The 19,026-nt window shown below is 36.4% G+C and overlaps 1 protein-coding gene across 1 annotated transcript in view; it reads left to right on the top strand.

The window, feature by feature from the left end:
• LOC136858261 (fibrillin-2) overlaps positions 1-19,026 on the top strand; it is a 529,944-nt gene that overhangs the window by 367,614 nt on the left and 143,304 nt on the right. The window contains exons 26-27 of the mRNA XM_067137663.2: positions 6,863-6,997; positions 13,938-14,115. Coding sequence (XP_066993764.2) covers positions 6,863-6,997; positions 13,938-14,115 — 313 coding nt within the window. The remainder of the gene's footprint in view (positions 1-6,862; positions 6,998-13,937; positions 14,116-19,026) is intronic.

Below are 19,026 nucleotides of genomic sequence, written 5' to 3'. Positions count from 1 at the left end.
TTGTGTCCACAGTAACAAGAAAACATACTTTTTAATTTTCTGTCATGTATGTATGTATGTATGTATGTATGTATGTATGTATGTATGTATGTATGTATGTATGTATGTATGTATGCATGTATGTATGTATGCATGTATGTATGTATGTATGTATGTATGTATGTATGTATGTATGTATGTATGTATGTATGTATGTATGTATGTATGTATGTATGTATGTATGTATGTATTCACATAAGAAAATGGCTGAAGAGAATTTAATGAAAATTGGTATGCAATGCCAGGAAATAAGGTGCAAAAATCTAAGCTATAAATCATTTTATTCACTCTGAATTTAAGGGTAGTTTAAGGGAAGGCCTAAAATTGAATTCTCAAAAGTCATGTTATTAGTGATCCTATTAATAATCTTGACCATAATGGCCAGTATTGGGTACGTATTGACTTAATCACAGTAAATAGAGAGATGGATGATCTGCCTAGTCAAAACTATGTGTTGACATTTTTTAAAAAAATATTTACATTTCACATTTACATTATATCTAGTACATGTTTCGAGAATATGCACATTCTCTTCTTCAGCTAATTAGGTTAAAATGTGTGTATTACAGTAAGAATCTAATGAAAATGGGGGGCCCCTTTAAGAAAGCTAAAACTATGACAAATACAATATAACATATTAAAAATTGATAGATAGTGGCAAGGAATTAAATTCCATCATGTCATCTCAATACAAACACAGTAGGATGATGTCTATATGGATAAAATGTTGAGCACTAAGCACTGTTGCGATGTAACATCACTGTGTCCTTGGCCTCTTTTATAAAATCCAAGTAGAATGATGATTAACTCAAAGAAGACCAAGGCCCTAAGGATGAACACCAACAAACTAGACCCATTTGTCTTCAGCGATGAACCGATAGAGGATGTGGATAGTTTCACCTACTTGGGCAGTGTAGTTTCCAAAGATGGAGGAGCAGTACAGGATGTTTCTCAACGTATACAAAAAGCGAACGGTGCCTTTGTTCGGCTCTATCCGGTATGGAAGAACAACAAAATATCTATCAGGACCAAACTTCGCATTTTCCGAAGTAATGTCAAGGCTGTTCTACTGTATGGGTCCGAGACCTGGAAGGTGACTAAAGTGATTACCTCCAAGTTGCAGACCTTTGTCAACCGCTGTTTAAGGAAGATTTTAAACATCTACTGGCCGGAAGTAATCTCCAATCACGAACTATGGAGAAGGACGGGTGAAACCGAGATGGCCATACAGATAAAGCGGCGGAAATGGAAATGGATAGGGCATACGTTGAGGAAAGGAAATGAAGCCATCGAGAGAGAGGCACTGGATTGGAACCCGCAGGGTAAAAGGAGGAGAGGAAGGCCCAAACAAACGTGGCGAAGATCTGTACACATGGAGGCAATGGAAGAAGGCAAGACCTGGAGAGAGGTGAAGAGGTTGGCTGACAACAGGATCAGATGGAGATGCTTTGTTGATGCCCTATGTTCCACAAGGAACAACAGGAATTAAGTCAAGTAAGTCAAGTAGAATGATATTAAGAATAATATAAAATGATGTAAAACCAAGTTGTTAAGCCGATACCCTCAGTTAATAGGTATTTATGCAGCCAGGTTGATTTGAACTTTATATGGTCGATGTTATAAAACAAGTGGTGCGCAAGGCTGTCATGCGACAGTTGCTGTCAGTGGAAAAGTGATGTGCCTGGCAGTAAAGAAAATGTTTCAGATTTTAAAGAACACAACATCAGGCATTATGACAGCCTTGTGCACCACTTGTTTTATAACATCGACCATATAAAGCATATCAATCTGGCTGCATAAACACCTATTAACTGAGGGTATCAGTTTGACAACTTAGTTTTACATCATTTTATATTATTCTTAATATCATCTTACTTGAATTTTATAAGGGAGTATTGGATCACCAAGGACACAGTGACATCACATCGCAACAGTGCTCAGTGCTCAACATTTTATCCATATGGACATCATCCTACTGTGTTTATATTGAGATGACAAGATGGAATTTAATTCCATGCCACTATCCATCAAATTTTAATATATTGTGCTTGTCATAGTTTTAGCTTTCTTAAAGAGGCCCCCATTTTCATTAGGTCTTATTGTAATGCATGAATTTTAATCTAATTAGCTGAAGAAGAGAATGTACATATTCTCGAAACATGTACTAGATATACTGGTAATGTAAATGTGAAATGTAAAAATAAAATAAAAAATTTAACACATAATATTGACCAGGCAGATCATCCATCTCTCTGTTTACTATTAATGACCCTATCAATAAATACTACGTAACTAAAGTCATGTATAATTACATTTCCTATCATTTATGCCTTATACATTTTTACCATACCAGCTATGATAACAGAGATTTCATGAATTTCCATTTTTGTTCCTAAGTCTATATCAACGCAGAGCCACTTGAAAATGGATGAACAGAGTTTAATGAAAATTGGTGTATAAAGTTGGGGAATAAGGGACTACAGTCTAGGCTATAAATAATTGTATTCATGCTGGATGAAATGGCAATTTAGGAGAAGGTGCCTAAAATGTAATTTTTAAATATCCATGTTATTGGTCATATCAAAAAGCACTACATAACAAAAGTTATAGAGAATACAATTTCTGATCATTTATGTCTGATACCAACTAAGATAATAGAATTCATTAATTTAGACTTTTATTTCTTAGTCCATAACAATGCTGAACATTGCTAACATGGAAATATTGTTCAATCATGTTAACTGGCAATGGTTCTTGTCATGATTGTCTTAAGGTGAAAACTGCATGGTCATCAGTCCAAATTGACAAGGAAACTTGTGAAGATGATTATAAAAATGAGAAAAAAATTGTAAAGGAATGACAAGGAAAATTGTGAAGATGATTACACTAGCTTGCAAGGATTTCCCAGTTTAGGTGAAAATAGGTGGTTCATATGGAAAACAATGTGCTGATTTTGAAAACACCAAATGTTCCAATCAGTGTGGTTCGAAAAAGCTTTGTTATTTTGAGAATGGCATGAGGTTAAAACTTGATGTGCAAACAAAAGAATTGTCTTAGTTAAGTTTTCCATAGATAAAGAGTTGATTAGGAAAAACTTGGACACCTTTATAAAGCAAGAAAAGGTTTCTTTCTGGGACTGTCCCTGAAAAATCAGGAGTCAGGTCAGCCTGATCATACTAAGAGCAAAAAAGGGTCTACCATCTAACAACCAATTAACACATTCACTTCCAGCTGCTCCACGGGTATTTAATCATGCAGCCCAGCGATTTTTAGATGCCCTCTAACTTTGCCATGTAGGCTTCAATATACATAAAATGCAGCATGTATTTTAAATGGTAATTAATTTCTTGTTCAAAACTACCACATTGGCACTCCTATAACCAATATAGTCCAGCAAATATGCAGGCCAATGTCTGAAGCAAACAGAGCAGAGTATTCCATTTGGGGTCTCTGGAGTTGGTAAAGGCCTTTGGTTTTCTTTGTGTTCAGGATTCTCCATTTCAGCAGCCTCTTCCTTTTTTGCTGTCTGTCCTAACAGATTCAAGGTGTCCACTTTCTGTACTGCTCGGATTATTTTCTCATGTATTAAGGTTTCCCGTGGAGTGAGGTGCCAGGTTGAAACAGTTATTTCTTGACCATCTGGAAGCATATTCAGGATTTGATTGTATTAGTTCCACTTCCTCCACAAGTGGATAATATTTGCTGGAACACACATGATTCTTCATAAGAACAGATCCAGGTTTAGTCAGCAATGTTAACAAATGATCTTCTAGAATGGCTGAACATTTGTTCACGTGGAGTAGCATTCACTACAGTGCAGACAAGAGTGAATTAAGTGAAGTGCAAGATCTAAAACCTCTTCCCAATACTTAGTCTCCGTGTCACTCAATTTTAGAGCTAACATATTGTCATTATATTGGTCAACTTGCCCCTTTCCTTCAGGGTTGTAGTGAGTACTTCAGATAGTTGCAAAAACAATTTGACTTCAGATGAAATGAATGGAACTTGTCAGAATGTATGCAGGCAGACATTCCAATTACAGAAGAAAGATGTTTTTGAGTCTTACATACTAACTGCTGAGACTGCCTAGTGGTCATGATCGTTAAGGCGCTGAAGTCTAAATGGTCTGACACCGAGGTTAGCTGGTTTGAGTCCAGGTGGTCGAAAAAATTTTCACCATCAGAATGTTGGCCGGCAGGGTAGGGGAGGTGGTGGTATACAATTTATAATCACTAGATTGCATGCCAAAAGTCTGGATTAAATTCCAAACCTCTCTGCAGTGCTCATATGGAATGAGAGCATATGCTGCTGTTGATGGTGATTTGTCCGTCGGATGGAGACGTTAAGCCTTGAGCAGACCCCTTGGTGCTATTCGACAGGAGTAGGCTATGTGCCAGCACCGGGTTTCACCCTCTCTTTACTATCATATATCACGTCACTCATTTCATGTCATTAACTCCTCTGATGAGGTTGACGTCAGGAAGGGCATCCGGTCAAAAAAATCTGCCACGACAGATTCATCTCACCTCATACCCGACCCCGTAGGGAAACGGGACAAGGGTTGGACAAACAACAACATACTAACTGCTGAGACATTGTCACATAGTACAGCAAAAGGAAGCCTAGAAAATTCATCTACAACAGTCAGAAGATATTTGTTCCATGTCTTTGTTGGTAATGAACCTTTAAAATCAAGATGCAGTCTTTTGAATGGTGCAGTAGCTTTTATCAAGTTTCCTTCATGTCTAAAGAAACATAGCTTTAGTTCTGCACAAACATGACATGAGTTTATAACTTTCTTCACATTTTCAATTGAGAAGGGCACATTTTTAGCACAAATCCAATGGTTCATCTTTGTTATCCCAGGATGCCTTTGCATAACATGTGAACTTCAAAGGTCAATTCTCAAATAAGTGCTGTGTTTATTCTAGTTGCTAGGCAGTGCTGGTCATACATTTTGTTTCTTGGTTTTATGTATAAAGATTCTTAAGTGTCCATATCATCCTCAAATGTTTTTGTTTCATTAATAAACTAATACACATTAGGAGCTACATAATTAATGAGAAGTTACAACTTACTTTCTTCTGTCACTTCTTTTATGCAACGTGAAACATTGATGAATGTCTGTTTCTTTTGGTTTGCAGGTGTTGAGATTGGATCTACATCTAAATGTTCTGGTCTTAAATATTTATCCTTTCACTGTGTCCTTTAACTTCCACCTTATGCTTTATATACAAAGTTTGGGGCATAAGTCATTACAAATATTTTTTTGCTCACATTTGCGTGGTGCTACCATACAATGCCCATGTGTCCTGTAAAGTATGACACTCATAGTACATGGAAAAAACACGAGATGGTGATGTGTCGGACAGGTACCATGCACAGGGTGATGAGACTGCAGTAGTGAAGTCATGATCCATGCAGAATGGCTGTGACAAAGTAACCTCAGCGATGGTGGTGGGAAGTAATGGAACACCCGTCATACTCGCCAAATTACAAAGTTTTAACAAGTTCTTAGGTCCACTTTATTCAGTACTAAACAATTTGTTGTATACATGTAAATTACAACATATAATGTTTATTCATAACTAGTTTTGACGCTATCCTGCGTCATCATCAGCTGAACAGAGACAAGCAAATTAACTTGTGATAATGTTGATAATATTTATATGATTGCCAATTTTTCATGCCTCTGTTCAGCTGATGATGACACAGTATAGCATCGCAACTAGTTCTGAATAAACACTATATGTTGTAATTTACATGTATACAACAAATTGTTTAGTATTGAATAAGGTGGACCTTAGAACTTGTTAAAACTTTGTAATCTCAGTTCAATACGGATAAAAATTAAGTTCATCACTTTAAATACTCGCCAGACCTGTCTCCATGCGATTTTGACCTCATCCCCAAAGGGTAAAGGACTATTGCATGGGATGTGGTTTGGGACACGAGAGGACATTATCAATGCTGCGAAACATGAAATTGCAAAATTCACACATGGTGAGGTGACTGGCATCCAATGTCTCCGCGTTGCTGTCAATGTGCAGTAGACAATCTAGGGGACTACTTTGAAGATTTACTGTTTGACAGTTGCTTTACTCTCTGAAAAGAAACATTATATAACACAAGGAGTTTCCTCACTTGGCTTGGCATTATTCATACATTTCACAGCACCTTACGCTCCCTATTTCCATCTGTATTTGTCTGGTAGATCCCGCATTCGTACAAAAAGAAGTAGTTGCAGTGACTTATGCCTTAACCCTCGTATATTAAATTATTTCAAACCTTTGTTACATAGACTTATACATAAAACGCAGCATGTATTTTGTACAGCAATCAATGCTTTATTCCAAACTGCCACATTGGCACTGTCACTATCGTATCATGGAACTCCTATAATCTATGAATTCCACACAAACGTTGCCGATAAACTTGTACCTGTTTTGGAAAGTGACAATTAGCATTTAGGATAACTTGTAGTGAATGTTATTTAAACTCATTCTAGAAGCATAGGAGTGTACTCTTCAATTTTCAAAGTTTGAATAAGCCTCTATTTATTAACCAAGCAAGAAATTTCAATGATGATACTTCTACTGTACTCAGGGGACTTAGAAATGTTCAACCAATCACATTTTTGAAATGGGAAGTGTACATGCATCAGTGTTCTTAAAGTTGATGTCTTCAAAGTTAAATTTTATTAAACTCAAATACGAAAATGTAATAAATTTACTTATTTTTAAATGTGATTTTATGTCTATATTTCTTTATATATACCTTTAAGCCTAGGCCTATCAGTTTTAACTAATTTTAATTGTTAAAGGGGTCTTACACGTGCCAGTGTCGAGATGGCTTCACTGGCAATGGAATGATGTGCAGAGATATTAATGAATGTCTAACAAACAATGGAGGCTGTGATCAGAATGCCCAATGTATCAACACAGAAGGATCCTTCAAGGTGAGCCTTATCTCCAATACCAAAATATCTAATTTTGTCAAAGGAATTAAAAGAATGGTGAATTAAGAATTATGAAGCATGAATTTCCTCTCCATTCATTATAATTTTGGGCTCATTCATTCAGATTCAGTAGCAAATATCCTAATAGAACCTACGTTCATTAAAATGAATATCTTTATGTACCCTTATCTCAATATTTCACATTTCCTTTCTATTTTTGTTCTCCTCTAGATTGATAATGCTGTGTCATGTGTGGATAGGATGTGACTAAATCAAAATAATAATTTGACTTTATCATTTATATTACATTTATTACTTCAGATAAAATGAAAGTATTGATCATGATGTCTGTCATGTGAAAGAAGACAAACTGTCTAAAATATGATATCTCATATCTAGGGGACTACTTTGAAGATTTACTGTTTGACAGTTGTTTTACTTTCTATGAGTGTGTAGAGGTGATCACTACAGACGCCTTGCATGCAGATTCACATCATGAGGATGATTGAGGATGTTTTGTAGTCTAACAGCCATGCCAATGGTCAACAAAAAGTCATTGTGTAGCTGCGTTGCATTGTCACTAGGGTTCCTGAGGGCCCAATCCAAGAGTATCGGTCCTGAGCAGTTGTCATTGATCGTGGTCATCATGTACAAGGTAAATCCTTCACAGTCCTGGTTTCTTGAAAACAATTCCAAATCCTCACAACAACAGAATGGTTCACCCCGATCACTTGGGCTATGTTCCAAATGGACAGCCCTTGTTCACTCAGATTAACAGTACGGGTCTGGTGAAATGGTGTAATCATCCTACTAGGCATGTTGACACACTGATGGGATCATCAAGTTCAATGTGTACTTCCAACCTACGGTGAGCAAGAGTGTGATAGTGTCCACATGAAATATCCAAGAGATGGCGGCACCTCCTGTACTGCTTCCTTGCACAGGAGTTGCATATGCAGCTGCTTATGAGTGAAAACTATAAATGTTTCCCCAGCATTATGGGTATGCATGACACGGTGGTAGTGCAAAACATTTTTTAGTGTGTGTATTTCAAGTAATATTGCAGTGTTACACAATGGTGACAGAGACCACATTGCTGCTTCTGCAAACCAATGAAAATCGTATTAGTTGTCAGAATTAAGAATTTGCCCACAGTTGCCATGGGCACAAAATACTAGGTATTAATTGAAGTAAATTACAGAAAAAGAAACATACGTCTTATTCGCCATTCATCTCACCATTTTTTTGTCTAGCAGTGTCACTATGTTTCTGGGCATTAAAACACTATAGCACTTACTTCGAACATGCGGAAGAGGATTTTTCTCTTTGGAAGAGATGCATTCCTCGCCGAACTCTTTAACACAATTTCTTAATCTAACACTTGCACTACATTCTCTTTAGGTATCCTTATATCAGCTCTATCACTGTTAATGTAATTGTGAAGCCTTGAAAATTCTCTGTTGACATTTCTAAGAAAATTGAGGGGATAATCACAAGTAGACGATTGAAACTGTCAATAGTCAATTTTTAAGTAGTTACCACTATAGAATTTCATATATAATGTAACTGGTAGATTCCAGATTTGACACACTGGTAAAGAGACAGAAAAATGAATGGAATCAAGATGATTAATAACTTGGTGGACAATTCTAATATTCTATCCAAGATTAATTTCAGTGTGCAACAAATTAATTCCTGTAAACACCCCACTTTCAGGAATAATTTTATAAAAGAAGCAGCACATAGTAATCAGAATGTTTAATACATTCAACAATATTGTCACACAGGAAAGAGAAATTTATTATAATTTAGAAATAAGACACTTTTTAATACATGGCGGTGGTGGTAATTATTGTTTTAAGAGGAAGTACAATTAGGCAACCATCCTCTATAAAACACTAATCAGAGAGAAAAAATGGAAGGGATCCAACACTTCGAAAAATGAAGGTATCGGCCAAAGAAAGGCAAGGACCATGAAGGGCATGAAAATAAAAGACTCCCTTGACCTCGAGTTCTCTAATACTGTTGGGGTCGGAAAAGAACAAGAGTTGACCTTGGGATGTCGGATGAAAGTGAGAAGCCTGGCACAAGTAAGTTGAAGCAATGCTAGGACTCAGCTGAGGGCCCCATGGTCGTTAACCCACGCTCCCAAGTCAAGAGCCACTCGGGCCCTTTTTAGTCGCCTCTTACGACAGGCAGGGGACACCGTGTTATTCTACTGCCCCCACCCACAGGGGGATTTAAATAGATGTCACTTCCTCAATAAGATTCTCCTTAACTTCATGTCACCTCCTCAATAAGATCCTCCTTAACTTCATTTAAAAATTGATGGATATTACACTCAACTATATGTGACTGCGAGTAATGACTTTGACCACCATTTTGAATAATCTTTGATCAACTTGAGTGATCGAATCGAAACTCGAAGGTGCGAGCCTCTGAGCCAGGCCACTTTCTGACAGATTTTAATTTTGTCATCATTAGTAGGGAATTTCACAACTTTCTCCATATCTATAATTAGACTATCATAAGACAAATATGCACAATACTAGTTAACTTCACGATTATGTTCCTAAACCAAATATAGGCTGTCACTGACAAATATTTGCTGCCCTTCATTGCACCACTCAACATATAGATAATTTCTAACTTCTAAATGGAATGTGAAATACAAGCACAAACAGGCTCGCTGTGTTATTTTCAGCAGTCTCGCTACTAACCGGCAAGCAAAACTGAACATTCCTGAGGCTAACGGCTTGCTGCCTGAAGTTCAGGAATTTAAGGCCTTTTCCTATAATCACACAACTGTGGCGACGGCTTTTACTCGAGTTGGAAATCACGTTTCTTTCACAAGGGATGACAAATAACATTTTCAGGGCTAGGAAAAATATGATTGTACTAAGTGGTAATAGCGAAAATTTGTGACGCAATAAGTGAGGTATTATTATACAGATTTAAATCGATGAGAATCAGGACTTCATCTTTATGCCATGCTGAGTGGGAAAATGTGTTAATGAGGAACACACTAATGAGGATTCACTTTAATTAAATTAAAATAATATGAAAATATTTACCTGCACCATATCTGCTAGGTCAAATATGTTTGCAGATATTGCTTTTATGTCCTATCTATATATATAAAATAACTTGTCCTGACTGACTGACTGACTGACTGACTGACTGACTGACTGACTGACTGACTGACTGACTGACTGACTGACTGACTGACTGACTGACTGACTGACTGACTGACTGACTGATTCATCATCGCCGAGCCAAAACTACTGGACGTAAAGAAATGAAACTTTGGGGATACATTTATATTAAGACGTAGGTGCTCACTAAGAGAGGATTTTTGGATATTCCGTCACTAAGGGGGTGAAAAAGGGGAGTGAAATTTTAAAATGAGTGTATCTATATCTCAAAACTTTAAAAGTTTACAGATGTAAAAATTGGTATTTAGAATCTTCTTTAAAAATAAGGAAACACGTATTTTTTTGTTTTTGGAAAATCCCAATAGGAGGGGTGAAAAAGGGTGAAAAAGGGTGAAAAAGTGGTTGAATGCCTTTAATCTGGATACCGGTACTTATATCTCAGAAACTGAAGATATTACAGACCTGAAAATTGGTACATTTGATCTCTTTTAAAAATAAAGAAACATGTATTTTTTTGTTTTTGAAAAATCCAATTAATGGGAGGGTGAAAAGGAGGGTGAATTTTTAAAATGAGTGCATCCATATCTCAAAACTTTTAAAGTTTACAGATGTAAAAATTGGTATTTAGAATCTTAATTAAAAATAAAGAATCACGTATCTTTTTGTTTTTGGAAAATCCCAATAGGAGGGGTGAAAAGGGGTGAAAATGGGTTGAATGCCTTTAATGAGGATACTTATATCTCAGAAACTGAAGATATTACAGACCAGAATTTTGGTGTTTGGGAATCTGCTTCAAGAATAAGGAAACACGTATTTTTTCGTTTTTGGAAAATCCAAATAATAGGGGGTGAAAAGGGGAGGTAAATTTTTAAAATGAGTGTGTCTATATCTTAAAACTTTAAAAGTTTACAGATGTAAACATTGGTATTTAGAATCTCCTTTAAAAATAAAGGAACACGTATTTTTTCGTTTTCTGTAAATTCCAATAGGAGGGGTGTAAAAGGGTAAATAGTGAGTTGAATGCCTTTAATGAGGATACATATATCTCAGAAACTGAATTTATTACAGAACTGAAAATTTGTATATGGGATCTCCTTTAAAAATAAAGAAACGTGTATTCTCGGAAAATACAATGAAAGAATTCAAAAATTAATTGACTTAATTGCATGAGAATACATACATCTAATAAAAACTAAAGTTGTTACGGACGTGAAAATTGGTATTTTGATCTCCTTTAAAAACAAAGAAAAACGCGTTTTGTGGGGGAAACCATCTTGGAAGGCGGGAGTGGAAAGGAGTTGAATTCCTTTCATGAGGGCACATAAATCAAAAACTGAAGAGGTTAGAGTCGTGATAATTGCTATTTAGAAGATCCTTTACTATTAAAGAAACAGGTATTTTTTGCCGGAAAATTCACTTAAGCGGGCGGGGGGGGGGGGATTAAGTGTGAAAGGAAGTGAAGAAAGTGAATTATTATTATGGGGATACTTATATCTCAAAACTGAAGGTAATAGACGTGAAAATTGGGGTTTGGAATCTCCTTTAAACATAAAGAAACACGCCTTCTTATAATTTTTTTGGTGTGGGGTAAATAAACTTAACGGCGGTGGGGTGTAAAAGGAGGTGAGACCAATTGATTTTACTGTTCATAATGTACTTATAAGGAGCCTCCGTTGCTCAGGCGACAGTGCGCCGGCCTCTCACAGCTGGGTTCTGTGGTTCAAATCCCGGTCACTCCATGTGACATTCGTGCTGGACAAAACGGAGGTGGGACAGGTTTTTCTCTGGATGCTTCGGTTTTCCCTGTCATCATTCATTCCAGCAACACTGTCCAATATTTCATTTCATTTGTCATTCATCGATCATTGCCCCAGAGGAGTGCTTCGGCAGCCGGCACAATTCCTACTGTCGCCGCTAGATGGGGCTTTATTCATTCCATTCCTGACCCTGTCGAATGACTGGAAACACACTGTAGATTTTCGATGTACTTATTCTGATCATAAACCGATCTTTTTTAATCTTTCCTGGGTTCGTTTTCAACAGCCATCTTTTCCTTCGGAGAACGTTCTTATATTACAGTAGATTCTCCTGGCATATGAATAAAAATTTAAACACATTTGAAATATACGATAGGAATGAGATTGACCGTCCAATTGTTCACCTCTATAATAAGGTCAATAATGCACAGAAGTATGTCATTCGTATCGCCAGAAATCGCGCACACTTGCCTATGCGCGACAATGGTGCTGGTCACATTCTCAACAATGATAATGGCAGCAGATGTAATTTACCGCCAAGTAGCGGTCTTGCATCTTGCTGTGAGGTCCAGAACATCTATAATAATAATAATAATAATGTTCTGGACCGTCTTCAAATGTGCGGACCGCGGTGGAAACCAGTCCTGGACGGGTAATGACAAAGAATGCAGTCCGGCCGCGACACCACGCCGGATCTCCTGAAGGATTTGATCCATATTATAAAAGCTTGTGGCGGCATCAGGAAGAATGAACTCGCCCCACATACAGAACGCACCCTTGTGCACGATGCAACATTGCATCAGGGGATAGCTTGCAAAACTAGCGTCATTCGGCTGCGTGGAGTGAGCATGAGCATCACGCCTGTTTGTGTCTTGTTGGTGTAATCAGTGTAACCTATCTCACATGCAAAGGTGTACTAAAACTGTGTGTGGTGTAAATAAATCTTATTATCCATGAGGGCTGGTTTATTTATGAACGATGTGGAGCTGCCTACAACCAAGACTCCATAAGCTTATAAGAAAAGATGGCAAAGATTTAGGGACCCAACTGACCGGGTGGAATACCTGGACGTAGCCCGGGAAGGACGAAATCGATTGCTGGAAAGAAAGATTGAAAAATGGGAGGAAACTTGCCCTAATCTATTAGAAAACGAGTCAGATCGCGAATTTTGGCGGATTCTGTTATAAATTTCAGTGTAATACCGTAGCGAAGCACGGGTATCTTGCTAGTTATATATATGTAAATACAAATCAAATAGTGGAAGAGTCTCAAGGTTTTAACTGGAATGTCAGATCTGATTAATTATTTATTTAGTCTAAAGAATGCAATCTACTGCAGATGTGGATTTTGGTTACATTAGATTTAAAGTTGTATGCTACAATGTGCAGAAGATCATGCTAATCAAATACCACACTTTTCACTGTAGACTGTAACTGGACAGCAATGAGAACTGGGCTACTAGAGCTCTAAAATGGGATTTACTGATTGAATAAGTTTTCACAGTAAGTGAATTTTGAGAATGTTAGCTCTCTGCAGATAAGTGCCTTACTCCGGATCCATGTTCGTAGATTCAAATCCTGCAGAGGTGGTCAGATTTTTGAAGAGTGGAATAAAGTCTACTCCATGTTGAATAATGACAGCATTACATGTAAGCATGTAAAAGATCTCTGGTGACACACTTGGGTTTTATCCTACAAAATTAATTAAACCTCAGTCATAGATTGCACAACAGTGATCCATATATCTAACCATCTGTTAGAGTAAAAATGGAACATCAAAACTTGTATGCAGGTAATCTAGATGGCACTAGATGGAAGTGCCTGCACATGGTGGCTAAAACCACATGATTATAATCTTCTTTCATTTGTTATTTTTAGAACATTATATTCTAAAGAAGTAAAGTACTAAGATAACCTTAATGTCAAATATACTCACAAATTGTGCTACTAGCTAGTGAATGTTTTGTATTGGTATCACCTGTATCTGGGCATAAATCCTTCATTAATGGCTATCAGCTTCTTTGTTTAGTGTGTCTGTGATGCTGGATTCCGAGGCAATGGTTATTCCTGTCAAGATATTGATGAATGTTCAGATGATTCCTCCTTGTGTGAAAATGGACACTGCCTCAACTATCCAGGTTCATTCCGCTGTGAATGTGAAATGGGTTTTATGCATCCTGATGATAGGAATGACCAGGCTTGCATTGGTAAGATATCTTTGACATTACATCTGTTATATTATGAAACTAATATACTGGTATGATCAACACAAATACTGTTTTTCTAGTTTTCTCAAATATATATTCAATTGAACAGAAACAAAACTACTGTCAAAATATGTATATGTGGTACTTTCTCATTCTAACAATCCTGATATATTCCCTCAAATGCAAAAATTAAATTATAGGTTAGTGCAGTTCCACAGACAGATTGCGCCTGTTTATTTCAATAACACATTTGAACACATTCATAACTGAAATGTACTGTAAAATCCATCTGGTGATAACAGACCAAATGACATCCAACACACCACACACCCCAATGTAGTGTAGCTGTACAAAGCTACCTGAATCTCCTGAGTGATTTATTGTGGTATGTGCAATATGATGCCTTAATATACCTCAAGAATGCTCAATAACATTGAGATTGAAGAAAAGAGGGCAGACAACCCAAACAGGTCATATGCTTAGTTTCCAGGTAGTCATGCAGTCTGATGTGGAAGGACATAGTCATTAAACAGGAACTGTGCACCTATTACAAAAACATTTAAAAGGCTGATATACAGTTAGGAAGAAACATCTCTGTTCACCTAACTACTACCATAGAGAGCTGTAATTAAATATGTGAACAAGGTCAGTGCTATGCCACCAAACTTGTAATGGTTCCATTCAGTGATCTTAGCTGGCCTGTATTTACTCCTCTGCAGGTGCTATATGTAAATGCACAGTGAATCTCTGTGAGGATCCATGGATCCATCCATAAACAGCTCCATTGTTCTCTAGTTCATGTTTGATGTTTTATGCACCATCCAAAAAGGATATTTTGTTTGTCAGTAAAATGCATCTTACAGACATCTGGATGTACTACAGTTGGTATAAAAGTAAACCTCAGAATATGAGTACTAGTCCCTGTGAACAGTCTTAAGGCCCAAGCAAAGTCATTTGCTGCACTGTGCCTATATTGGCTGTCAGTTCTTGCACTAAATAACAATCCTCGTGTGGCATTATAGTCTCTGAGTATCCACTACAGAAAGACTAGCTGACTGTTCCAGCCTGTTGGAGCCACTGACAGATTCTGGAAATGACACTCTGGGACTGTGATCCGAGTGACTTACTTCAAGTCACCCAGTGGTTCTTCTTCATATAACTAACTTTAATATGTGTTCTTTGAGCCTTAGTGGTTGAATACACACTAGTTTCAGTTGAAGAAAATACATACTAATTTGATCTATTCTGAGACACTACCTAATTTCTGCCTATGACCATATTTATAGTGCCATTATTCAGCCTATTCATCTGGCTCCTTGGCTGAATGGTCAGCATTGAGGTCTTCTGTTCAGAGGGCCCCATGTTTGAGTCCCGATCATTTTTGGGGATTTTAATTGCATCTGGTTAATTTCCTTGACTCAGGAACTGAGTGTTTCTGTTTGCCCCAATACTCTCCTCTTCATATTCGCATATTACAGACACTACACTCCACTACTAACCACCACAGAAACATGCAATAGTGAATATGTCCCTTCACATAGGGTTGGCACTGGGAAGGGTATCTCACCATATAACAAGGCAACATCCATATATGCGACATAGTTTGCACCTGTGACATAACCAGAATGTGGAGAAAAGCGGTAGGAGATTAATTTGTAGGTTTTTCAGCTTGCCAAAATTAATTTTGAATAAAATATACAAGCTACCTAAAAAGGAAAACATATGGTAACAGAATTATACCTTAAAAAAAAAAAAAACAACTTAATTAAAATAGAATGAATGACATGTTTTGTTCTTGTAAAAACATTATCAGATTCCATCAAATCACACTGAAAATATGTGTATGTTTATTTCTGTTTAAATCCTTAAAAAATTGCAATTTGGAACTTATCCTAATGAAGTCCTCTCTTCTCTCTACTCTAGCATAGAATGTGAGTTGTTCCAAAACTGTTGCTCTATCATTAGCATGAGTCCAGCTAGCTAGTCAGTCTGTTGAATTTCCGCCATGCCGTGTCTCCGTCCTGGATAGGTCAATGACACACTGTATTTTATTTTTAGGTGTATTATTTTTAGTACTCCTATTATTATTATTATTATTATTATTATTATTATTATTATTATTATTATTATTATTATTATTATTATTATTATTATTATTCTTGTTGTTGTTGTTGTTGTTGTTGTTGTTGTTGTTGTTGTTGTTGTTGTTGTTGTTGTTGTTGTCCTCATATTAAAAATGTTTTGTAAACTATGCAGGGGTTCTTAATGAGCATCTAATGGGCTGCCTACTATACCGATCATTTTCTGTTTTGCAAGTGATAAAAATCATTGTTATCCATATTGAAGATACTGAATGTAGGATGCTAAAAGGTTTGTTTTTTCCACCTATTCAATACATATAAATTTTATAAATTAGGAATTTATTATTGATTCCACTTGAGACATGTTTCGCCCTTCATTGAGGGCATCATCAGTCAAAATATCACCTCAAGGTAAAAAATCAGGTAACTGGTTAGTAGTTGACATGTACAAATGAATACATATTATTAATACACATACAAAAATTAAGATGGGAAATAGTTGTACAAAAGTGATGGTTGAACATATAGGTTTATAGATGAAAAGTCAGCACCAATGCCTAAAATTAACATAGTAGAGTTCGGCAGTGGTGCTCTGGAGAAACAGTTGACGCAATCATAGGAAAATAAAAAGTTTAAAAATATTTACATATAACAATTAAGGGAGAAAAGGTGTAGTGTTCGGCGTCAATGTTTGTAACCAAAAATTAATGTCAAAGGTTGGTAACTATACAGTATTTACATTGTTCAATTGAACAGTTGAGATAAAGTTTTAAAAATATTTACATTATAACATTCAGCGTAAATGTTTGTAATAAAAACTAATGTCAATGGTTGGTAACTATATAGTAATTACATTATCTAATTGAATAGTTGAGAATTTACAATTATATACATAATTACACAAGAGCAGCTGGTGCGCAAGGATAAAAAAAATTTCAGTACCAAGTGTGTCCTGATGTTTTAGAGGTTGAAAGAAGGAATTAGCATTGACATTTCAGAAATTTGTAGAGCAGTTTATTTTAGTTAAAATCACCGGGGGTAGGGAAATATTTCATAGCCAAATGAGGTTTTATAGGCATCAAGCTGAAAGTTTTCCAGTTGCAGCGCCGAGATCGGTACGGAGACTGGTTAGTGTGGATGGAGATTCATGGGTATTCCGTGCATTTGAACGGCAACAATGGTGACAGTTATTAGTGGGTAATTGCACTCTTTTGGAACTGTACTTGAAGGGTTTTTCTTTTTCTTTTTTCTCTGGTGTGGAAATTTTGTTTTGCTTGGCCTAAATATGTGGCGTTGCAATTTTCTACTTGACATTTGAAGTAATTCAAATTAAACTACCATTTTTATTGTTATATTATTATTGTAATTTAAATTGTTTTTGAAAACTATTAAAGGATTGTCTAATAAGCTTTTATTGGGCTGGCTAGTTTTCTTTTAATTTTTCGATATGTCACTTACGTTTATGTCAGTATCACAGTTCACTTGTAACTTCACCAATGTCTCCAAAGCAACCTGACTAGATTGTGAGGTATGGATAGCATTGCGCGCGCTATGTCAGTCACTCACAGTGTCATAGTGGGAAAATGATTCACTGTAGCCTTTCGGGGAGCTACATTCATAGTTTTATTAATACTATCACCATTACTAATACTATTGTTGTTGTGTATTTGGGATTAAATTTATGTTAATGATTGATTGAGCAAAATATGAATTGAATGAAAGTGTATCTTGTAAGACATTTTTTTAATTGATAAATGATAACCTACTAAAGCTTCTGGCCAGAAGAGAAAATGACCGGTATAATAGACAGCCCATTAGATTCTCGTTAAGAACCCCTGCATAGTTTACAAAAAAGTAAATAATAATAATAATAATAATAATAATAATAATAATAATAATAATAATAATAATGGGCGAGTTGGCCATGCGGTTAGGGGCACACAACTGTGAGCTTGCATCTGGGAGATAGTGGGTTCGAGCCCCACTGTCAGCAGCCCTGAAGATGGTTTTCCATGGTTTTCCATTTTTACACCAGGAAAATGCTGGGGCTGTACCTTAATTAAGGCCATGGCCACTTTCTTCCCACTCCTAGGCCTTTCCTATCCTGTCATCGCCATAAGACCTAACTGTGTCGGTGCAACATAAAACAAATTGTAAAAAAAGAAGAAGAAGAATAAGGCACTAAAAGTAAAACACCTAAAAATAAAATACAGCATATAATTGACCTAGCGAGGGCTGGGGACACGACGTGGTGGAAGGTCAACGGACTGACTCATGCCAACGAAAGAGCAACGGTTTTGGAACAACTCGTATTCTAAGCTACAGTGGAGAGAAGAGAGGACTTCATTAGGATAAGTTCCAAATGGTAATGTTTTAAGGATGTAAACAGAAATGTTTATACATTTCTAAATATTTTGTGTGTGATTTGATAAAATATGATGATGTACTTTGAAGAACGAAACATGTCATTCTATTTTAATCACGTTGTTTCTTTTTTAGGTATTATTCTGTTACCATGTGTTTTCCTTTTCAGGTAGCTTGTATATTTTATTCAAAATTAGTTTCAGCAGACTGAAGAACCTAACAGTTATAAACTGAAAAGAAATGGCTTCATATATAACAAAAGAAGAGCATTCATCTTATGTAAATACCACTAGTGCCTGCACAGTGTAGTTGCTTTTCACTGTTAACCTTAATTTTTACATCATTTCACATTATTCAGCTTAACATCTGTAAAGTTATTTTATTCCATATTTACATAAATTTCTTCTGTTAGTATGTTATAGCCCAAATAATCTATGGCTCTGGAGGTACCGCATTAACACTTACA

Source organism: Anabrus simplex, chromosome 1 (genome assembly GCF_040414725.1).
Source record: "Anabrus simplex isolate iqAnaSimp1 chromosome 1, ASM4041472v1, whole genome shotgun sequence".
Taxonomy (NCBI): Eukaryota; Metazoa; Arthropoda; class Insecta; order Orthoptera; family Tettigoniidae; genus Anabrus; species Anabrus simplex.
Note: the sequence above shows the minus strand (reverse complement) of the source record. Positions and strands in the feature narration are given on the sequence as shown.